The sequence below is a fragment of the Aegilops tauschii genome, chromosome 4 (genome assembly GCF_002575655.3).
Source record: "Aegilops tauschii subsp. strangulata cultivar AL8/78 chromosome 4, Aet v6.0, whole genome shotgun sequence".
Taxonomy (NCBI): Eukaryota; Viridiplantae; Streptophyta; class Magnoliopsida; order Poales; family Poaceae; genus Aegilops; species Aegilops tauschii.
The window spans coordinates 70,274,694-70,284,278 of record NC_053038.3 but is presented as its reverse complement, the minus strand read 5'-3'; the positions used below and the strand labels follow the sequence as shown (position 1 = coordinate 70,284,278).

At 53.5% G+C, this 9,585-nt stretch overlaps 1 protein-coding gene across 1 annotated transcript; it reads left to right on the top strand.

Moving 5' to 3' along the window:
• The first annotated feature begins 845 nt into the window (after positions 1–845).
• On the top strand, positions 846–1,478 carry LOC109733421 (uncharacterized). Its single transcript, XM_020292636.1, has one exon. It carries the CDS (start codon positions 846–848, stop codon positions 1,476–1,478), a length of 633 nt encoding a protein of 210 aa, XP_020148225.1.
• Positions 1,479–9,585: the final 8,107 nt, after the last annotated feature.

The following is a 9,585-nucleotide window of genomic DNA, read 5'->3' as shown; positions in this document are numbered from 1 at the left end:
AATAAGAAAATTAGTAACAACGAGTACAGCATAAGCACATGTTCATACACATTATCACCCAACCATATCAGATCATAGAATCACTAGTGGCGCCTTGTGTTGGACAGTCCTACAGTATTGAAGAACATGTTGAACAACATCTTTTTGGAAAGCCACTCAATTTAATTTGTACAAATTTTATGAAATCATATGCGATGTCTCTAATCCGTAGTACATCCTATTTTTGATAGGACCAGTTAATAATTGAATCTAATTTTTCTCGTTATTTAACTATATATAATGGAGACAGAAACCTCGGTGAAAAAGTGGCCATGAGTTTCTCCTCATTTCGCCTTAGGATTTGTTCATTATCTTTTTCGACGAGGCGGAGAAGGCTTGTACAGTATAACTGTTGAACATGCATATACGTATATAGGTCTGGTATTGTACATTGCACCTGTCGCGTCTCTCTCCCCTCTGCAACTTGTTGTATTTTGGGAGACAAGACACCAGGCGCACCCCTTGTATCTATATATGTGTCTAGTGCGCGATTAATGAGAATTATCGATGCACACAATCCCTTTCTCCCTAACTTACATGGTATAGTATCAGATACCGTATCGATTCCTGCCTAAACACCTTCCGCAACCCTAGCAGCTGCCGCCCCGGACCGCCGCCGCCGCCACCTCCCGCCGCCGCCGCCACCCTCCCACGCCGCTGCTTCTCCCTCTCGCAGCCGCTCCACCCACCACAGTCCCCGCGCCACCCCTCTTCCCCCGCTGCGCCGCCACTCCTCCCTCCCATCTACAACCCTAGCCGCCGCCTCTTTCCTCCCTGCCACCGCGCGCCGCCACCTCTCCCTCACCATGTCCGTCCACTCATCCATCTCCGGTGCCACCAACCCCTTCGCCGGTCCGGACCCCGCCGACATCCGCGACATCAACATCCATGACCGCGTTCCCGTGATCCTCAATGCAACCAACTCCACATACTGCGCGTGGAAGACCTACTTCTCGCTCCTCTTCCACGAGAACAATCTCGTGGATCACGTCGACGGCTCCGTAGATTCTCACGCCATGGTGGACGATTCCAAGTGGACCGCGATCGACGCTACGCTCATCCGGTGGTTCTTCACCACCATCTCGAAGGACATGTTTCACACGGTCGTAAGCGATGGTGATGATGCACGCGCCGTGTGGGTCAAACTCAATGGCTTCTTCCCCGACAACAAGCTTCGGCGTCGCGTTTTTCTGCAGCAGGAATTTTTTTACTGTCGTCTGGATGATCAATCCATCGATGACTACTGCCGCCTCAAGACGTTGTCTGACGAGCTCCGTGACATCGGCGCCAAGATTGATGATGATCTCCTCCTCAACATGCTCACCGCCGGCCTCAACGAGGACTTTGGCAACGCCGCCGCCAACCTCACCTTGATGCCGAAGCCCTCCTTCCCCAAGTTTGTGGCGTACTTGCGGTTGGAGGAGCGCCGGATGAAGTAGGTGAAGAAGCGTGTGCAGCACACCGCCCTCGCCGCCAACACCTCTCGTGGCGCCCCGCCGCCGCCCGCCCCACCCGCGCTGTAGCAACTGCCGCCTCTCGCACTCTCGGGGTATTACCCCTCCCACCCGCGGCACCCGCACCTTCCGCTGCACCCCAGCAGCAGCCGCAAGGCGGTGGCCGGCGCGGCAGCAGCCGCAAGGCGGTGGCCGGCGCGGCAACCGCCGTGGGGGCGGGCGCCCCAAGCAGCAGTAGCAGGCGCACGGGGGGGGGGGGGGGAGGGCAGGCGCACGGGGGGCCCTCGACAGCAGTAGCCCATGCCGCCATGGACATACGACACCAACCCGTGGACTGGTGTCGTCCACGCGTACTCGATGTTGGTCCCACGGCCTCCTGCACCGGGCATCCTCGGGCCTCGTCCGGCGAGCCACCGGGCGTACCTTGCCACGCCCGGCGCCGCCCCCTACTCGGCCCTTCCTGCACTGCCGGTAGCCGGTGGATATGGCGCCGCCCCGACGCCCTCTTATGGTGGGTTCTACCCGCCCCAGGTTCCGCCGCCGTGGGATCCTGCCCTCCTGGCTACCTTGCACTCGGCTGTGTCACCAGTAACTACGGTGGAGGTGGCGACTGGTACATGGACTCAGGCGCCACCGCTCATATGACATCTCATCCAGTAACCTCACATCTTCCACTCCCGTTCATACTCCCACCCGTATCACCGTTGGTAACGGTTCCTCATTACCCATTACACATGTTGGTCATATGTCGTTTCCACCTACTTCTACTCCTATCACCATGTCTAATGTCCTTGTCTCTCCTGACTTAGTCATGAACCTTGTGTCCGTTCGTCGCCTTGCTTGTGAGAATCCTATTAATGCTGAGTTTGACGATGTTGGCTTTTTTGTGAAGGACACCCGTATCCGGATGGTCCTCCATCGATGTGATAGCCCGGACGAGCTTTACCCGGTGCACCCCTCCGCCACCACCGCCACCCACCCAGCCGCCCTCGCCGCCAGTGTCGATCTTTGGCATGCTCGTCTCGGTCATCCCAACTCCACCATTTTGCGTCAGATTCTTGAGAGTTTTTCTTTCTCATGTAATAAGGTTGACAACCATACATTGTGAGGCTTGTCGTCTTGGCAAGCACGTTCGTCTTCCCTTTAGCGCGTCTACAACTATTTCTGCTTTTCCGTTTTAGTTATTGCATAGTGATGTTTGGACGTCCCCGGTTGCAAGCAACACGGGCTATCTATACTATTTGGTGATTTTAGATGATTTCTCTCATTACGTGTGGACATTTCCTCTTCGTCGCAAGTCCGATGCTCTTGCCACACTTACCGCCTTTTACTCCTACGTCACCACACAGTTCAGCCGTCCTATTCTCACATTACAAATTGCCAACGGAAAAGAGTTTGACAACGTCGCTGTCCGTAACCTCCTAGCCTCCCACGGCACCATTTTTCGCCTCACTTGTCCCTATACGTCCCAACAAAATGGCAGCGCCGAGCGTGTCATTCGCACTCTTGATGACTGCGTCCGCACATTACTCTTTCACTCTAACGTGCCCCCTCGGTATTGGCCGGATGCTCTCGCCACTGCCGGCCTCCTTATCAACATCCGCCCGTGTCGCCCTCGCTAGAACTACGCTCCTCACCAGCTCCTCTTCGGTGCGCCCCCATCTTACGATGGCCTCCGCATCTTCGGGTGTCTCTGTTATCCTAGCACCGTGTCCACCACTCCCCACAAACTCGCTCCACGGTCGGTTCCTTGCATCTTTCTCGGCTACCCTCCCAACACCAAAGGTTACCGGTGCTATGATCCAGTGTCCCATCGTGTTTATACATCGCGACACATGTACTTTGATGAGACGGTGTTCCCTTTTCAGCAGGTACCACCCTCCGCCGAGCAGCCTCTGGCTCCTCTCGCGGTGCCCCTGCCGTGGCGCGGCACCCAGCCGCGGCTCGCCCCTGCCACCACACCTGGCGGGCAACCCCCTTCGCCGAGTCCCGCCCCGGCCCCGCCCTCGATCCCGGCGCCCTCTGGCACGGCTCCCTCCTCCAGCAGCGCCCCATCGGATCCGCCCTCGGCCGTATCGGGCGCGGTCGTCTCCTCTAGCGGTGCCCCCTCGGGTGCCCCCACGACCGCCGCGGGCGCGGTCTCCAGCTCAGTCCCGACAGGCGCCGCCTCTTATGGCTCGGCGGCTGCGGGCTCTTCGGCTGCCTCACCTGTCGTGGGAGTAAGTCTGACAATAGAATAGGGGGTATGAATGGAGAGGCAAGATCCTAACTACGATGAGGTTGTGCATGCAAGGTTTACGAGTTCAGGTCCTTCGCGGAGGAAGTAACAGCCCTACGTCTCGGTGCCCGGAGGCTTGGTCGATTGGATTATGCGTGAAGTTACACGGGGTGTGAACCCTTGTCCCAGCGGAGGGGGGTGGCTTATATAGAGTGCGCCAGGACCCCATCCCTCCTCCGTTACATAGGGTTCAATGTACATAAAGAGGGGACGTTACTGGTAACGTCAGTATTAAAGTCATATAAATGACCATTAAGTCTACGGAGTGAACGCCTGACCGTTGTCATCTAGAGTGACCTTAGATCTTCTGTATTCCGAGTGGTTTCTGATATGGTAAAATTATTATATCCTGGTCGAATGGAATTGGGTTATCCGAGTGGAACCCACGGTCGAGTGGGTTGCATCCTGTGGTGATTTCAGTCGGTAGAATTTGCTGTCCTTAGAATGTCCTTGACTGTAAGGCAGTGTCCTTGGGAAGGGTGCTTAGATCAGGTCTATTGTCCTACCCTGGGTACATGTCATCGTCAGTAGCCCCCGAATGGTTCTGGGTCCGAGTGGAGATGGAGTTGAAGATGGTTCCGACCCAATTTTCATGCTTCGGAAGCATTTTACTTGGATTGGTGAACCATGCAAAAAAATTGACCTCATTTTCAGTCGCCTTGAGCCATTCAGAGGTTGTCGAGTGAACTTTGCTGATAAGCTTCGACTGCTGGTATGGCATAAAATCTTTGGCATGATCGACTGCGCTGCCGTCTCCGGGTCTCACGGGATTCAAAATTTGGGGAAGCGCGCGGGACGGAGAGAGCCACAGTAAGCGGAGCGGATTAGGCAGGGGCGCCTCAATTCTCGCGCCACCTTTTTCGCCACGTATCGTGCGCGCGACTGTTGCGGGATTTGATAGGATTGCCTAGGCCCACAAGTCAGTCACTCGGGGAATAGGACCATATAAGGCATCTGGGCCGGTGTTTTTGCACAGTGCGTCCCATTTTCTTCCTTCCTCCTCTGCTTCTCCAGTACATCCGCCTCCACCCTCGGCGCTGCCGCCCAGCCCGAGCTCAACCGCCGTGATGGGGAAGGACAAGACGGCGGCTCTGGAGCACGCGAAGAAGGTGACGGCGAAGGCGAAGGGGAAGAAGACGAGCCGGGGAGGGTCATCGTCGAGAACTGGCCTGCCGCCCGGCTGGATCTAGGGCGACTAGATTCGATCGATGATCCAGCAGGAAGATCTGGAGGATCTGGTTGAGGGGGGATTGATTCCCCATGGTTCTTGGCGGCTTCCGGAGGACGAGACCGAGCCGCGGCCGCAGGAGGGTGAGTGTGTTCTTCTTGCGACTCACGTCGACCGTGGTTTCTCTTTGCCCCCCCCCCCCATCCTTTCTTCCGGGGTTTTCTGAACTTTTTTGGAGCCCAACTTCATCACTTTTCTCCCAACACCATCACATACCTCACTGCATTCGTGTCCATGTGTGAGAACTTTCTGGGCTGTCGACCGCACTGGGGTCTCTTCAAACACATTTTCACTTGTCGTTCTCAGTCTGTAAAAAAGGCCAATCCGAGTGATGAGAGGACACACGTGATCCAGATGTGTGGAGGTTTAGGGATCCAGATGAGGGGTAAAAGCACTTTCCCATCTATGATTCTTCCCGAGTCAGTCAGAGGTTGGCAGTCGACCTGGTTCTATTGCAAGGACCAACCGACCCCTGGTCAGTCGACTGGCCTCCCTCCATTTTCCATGGACCGAGTTGATAAGCCCTCTTCTTTGAAACTGACTCCAGCTGAGAAACTGGAGATGAATATGTTGGTTGAGCGAGTAGTCCAACTTGTCCGCGACGGTGTGACTGGCATGGATTTGCTGGAGGTTTTTCTCAGTCGACGCATCCAACCACTTCAAGCTCGCGGCCACCCGATGTGGATGTACTCGGGAATTGACGACACCACTCGGATCCACCCGGAGGAAGTTGACGAGGAGATGGTGGCGCAGTGGTTGCAGGGCATCACGGGCAACAAGGACAGCCCCAGGGGGTCCAGGAGAATTCCTCCACTCGACAACACCAACGAGCCTGACAAGGTCTGACCTTATATTCCAAGCATCCATTTGTTCTGATACATAACAGTTCTCAAAACCGACTGATATCTGTTCAATCCCGTGCCTTGCAGATTTATACCGAGATGTACTCGATGCCCAACGGAGAGCAGGAGCAGGAGGGAGAGGTGAGCGGAGGCGAGAGCGGCGACTGGCAATCTGATGGGGGAGAAGACGAGGAGAGTGAAGACTCAATCAATGGCGAGGAAGTCGAGTCTCCACCTCGCTTGTAAAGACGCTCCAAGCAGAGGTAAGACCCAGCGAGTGTTCGTGGCAAGGTGACTGCTCCGACTGGTCAGACCTCAAAGCGCACTCGAACATCTTCTCCTGTGCCGACTGAGAAAGCTCCGAAGCAGCCCAAAGTCGCACCATCAAAGCCCCGGAAGGCCTTGCCCAAGATCAAAGTGGCCATCCCCATCGCTTCTGGGTAATCCTTGAGCTCGACCTCTTAGTTTGGCATGACTTGATCTTTGGTCGACTCACTTTCCTGTTTTGACCGAGTGAATTTTGAAATTTGCAGTGCTGCTACCTCTAGGACTTCTATTTATAAAGATGATGATGAGGAGGAGATGGAAGACGCAGTCACCTCTAACGCGGGTATAACTCTTGTCACCTTGTCTTTACTTTATCAGCCATTTTGACGGTCGACTAAACTCTTGCAATTGATTTCTTTGCAGCTCCGCCCAATGTTATTGAACTTCCAGACGACGACGAAGATGTGCCACTGAGGCCCACGGGAAGGAGGAGCGGGACTTCGGGCAGGAAAGCATCAACTAGCAAGACGCCCAATCGACGCCGGCGACGGAACCAGTGATTCAGCCGTCTGGAGACCTCAACCCGGCTTCTATTACCTTTGTCGTTCCATTGTCGAGTGCACAGCCTTGAGCGTCGACTGCACAGGTTCCTGTTTCGTCTGTGCAACCCCATGTCTCAGATTCTCGAGCTGCTGCAGCTGATCCGCCGTCTTCACTTTTCACCGCCCATCACGTCCCAGAGGACCAAGTGAGTGCTGCCAAGGAAGCCATACGCCAGGCAGGCATTATGATGGAGCAGATGAAAGTGGTTCGCGAGGCCAGTAAAGCTGCTTATGACGCCAGCTCAGCACTCCAGGCCAACGTCCAAGTTAGTTTATTTCCGACTGATCTTCTAGCTTGACGCTTGTTCTGTTAGGATATGGTACCTGAAAACCTTTATTGTGCATCCATTTGTCCGTCTGCACTTCGCATCTGTACACCCACTAGGTGTTTCAATCTGTGTTGAGTAGTTTTTCCAATTGAGTTGACTAGGTTCTGTCGATTGTATCTTTCGACTAGTGGGGGCACGCAGAGTGCACCCACTGGGTGTAGTCCCTGAGGCCGCCGTCGAATGTGTGATTCGGCGGGGGTCTTGATAAAAATATCTTGTTCTTCAGTTCTTCCACTTGGTCTGGACGGACCATGTCGAGTGGAACCTGGACCAGTGGGGGCAAGCTGAGTGCACCCACTGGGTGTAGTCCCCGAGACCACGGTCGACTGCGGGCAGTCGGTTGTGGTCTAGGAATAACTGTTGCTTCTTTCTCTCTCTTTTTTGACATTCTTCCACTCGGTCTGGACGGACCATGTCGAGTGGAACCAGGACCAGTGGGGGCACGCTAAGTGCACCCACTGGGTGTAGTCCCCGAGACTACTGTTGAATGTTTGATTCGGCAGTAGTCTTAGAACTTTTTGAATTTGAACTTTATTGCCTGATAAGCAACCAAACTTTGTATTTGTCGATTGACTGTCTTCTGACCGCAGAGATCTTGTGAACTTGGAGCTCGGTTTGCTGACTTGGAGCAGAAGCAGATCCAGCTCAATCTTGATCTGGAGTTGGCCAAGGAGAACTTGCAGAAGGCTAAGGATGATGCTGCTGGTATGGAAAACTTGTCGACTGACTCTTTTCTGAACCGAATATTATTTCCTTCCTCTGAACTGAGCGTTATTTCTTTCAGAAAAAATGACTCAGGCTTTGGAGAAGAAGGATCTTGACCTTGCGGCCGCACAAAAATCGGCCGAAGAGAAAACAGCACTTGCTGACCAGAAGCTGGCTTCAGTCGGAAAATCAGAAACAGAAAATGCCAAGCTGAAGACTGCTCTTGATGAGGCCAATAAAGAGGTGACTCGACTGAAGAAGGACAAGGAAGCTTTGACTGACAAGGTTGGTGATCTCAGTCGGAGGAGAGACAAGCTGGAGAATTATCTGGGAGGACTCGCCAAGAAGTTATTCCTTATGCTTGAAGGTATCTTTCCTTGCCCGACTGTTTTCTTATTGTCGATTCATCATAAAGTCGTCGACTCATTATTTCTTTGTGAGTGCAGAGTTCTGCCAAAACTTTGAGGAAGAAACTAGGCGGATCGAGACAAGTTTGGATCCCATCAACTCCCATGTTAAGGATGAAGCTGCCATGAACGTGCTCCGACTGGAATCCCGACTTGCCAGTGTCATAGACTACCTCGCGCGACTGAAGGTTGCGGTGTCGCGGATCGACACGGCACTCTGGCCAAGGGAGACGCTCCAAAATGACCTCGATTCTTTGATGACTCAACTCAATGAGATCCCCGGTCGAGTGCAGGAATGGAAGAAATCCTCTGCTTGGTGCGGCGCTGACGTAGCTCTGTCCCTTGTTCGTGTCCATTGCAAGGAGGCCAAAGAAGAGAAGTTAGCAGCGATCAAGGTTGCTAACACTAAGAGACTTGACTTCCAGTCTTTCATGGAGACCTTCATTGCTGCTGCTACTCGTATTGCAGACACAATCGACCTGGATGAGTTCGTCGAGCCTGCCAGCCCTCCCTCTATGGAGTGAACAAACTTTTATGATCCGATTAAATTTGCCTCGGTATGCCGAGTGGTTTTGTAATCGTTAGAATCCTTCGGGCCTGATGCCCGAGTACTTTAATCCATGGTCCGGAACCTCATGGGATTTATCTGAACTTGGTTTTTCCTTAAATATGTTCGTCTTTATTTCCGAATGGAACTTGACCCTCTCACTCGGAGCAAACTTTTGTTCTTGTGATGTAACTCTGAGGAGGGGGTCGCGGACGACCTGCACCTCGTCGTTCTTGCGGATCGAGATGGAGCGTACATTGTATTTGTGGCGCAGCTCCGAGGAGAGGGTCGCAGACGACCTGCACCTCGTCGTCCTTGCGGATCGAGATGGGGCGTACATTGTATTTGTGGCGCAGCTCCGATGAGAGGGTCGCTAACGACCTGCACCTCGTCATCCTTGCGGATCGAGATGGAGCGTGTGGCTATGTCTCCGAGGGAGAGGATCGCTCTTCACTCGGAGGTTTAAAAACTTAGGCGAGTACAAGACTGCAGCTAAGCCCCCGAGTGAGAGGATTGCTCATCACTCGGTAGGATTTTTATAACTTGGCGAGTACGAGACTGCAGCTAAGCCCCCGAGTGAGAGGGTTGCTCATCACTCGGTAGGATTTTTAAACTTAGGCGAGTACGGGACTGCAGCTAAGTCCCCGAGTGAGAGGTTGCTCTTCACTCGGTAGGATTTTTGAAACTTAGGCGAATCAGGTTCGCGGCTAAGCCCCCGAGTGAGAAGGTTGCTCTTCACTCGGAGTTTATTTTTGAAACTTAGGTGAATCGGGTTCGCGGCTAAGCCACCCACTGGGGTTTTTTTGAACACATGCTTATGAAACAACAATCATTTAGGAGACTGTAAAACGGTATCTTTGATAAACAAACTGAAAGGTACTTCTTAT

What these genes read in the sequence shown, in the direction of transcription:
- LOC109733421 (XM_020292636.1), top strand. Translation starts at nt 846, where the DNA reads ATGTCCGTCCACTCATCCATCTCCGGTGCCACCAACCCCTTCGCCGGT.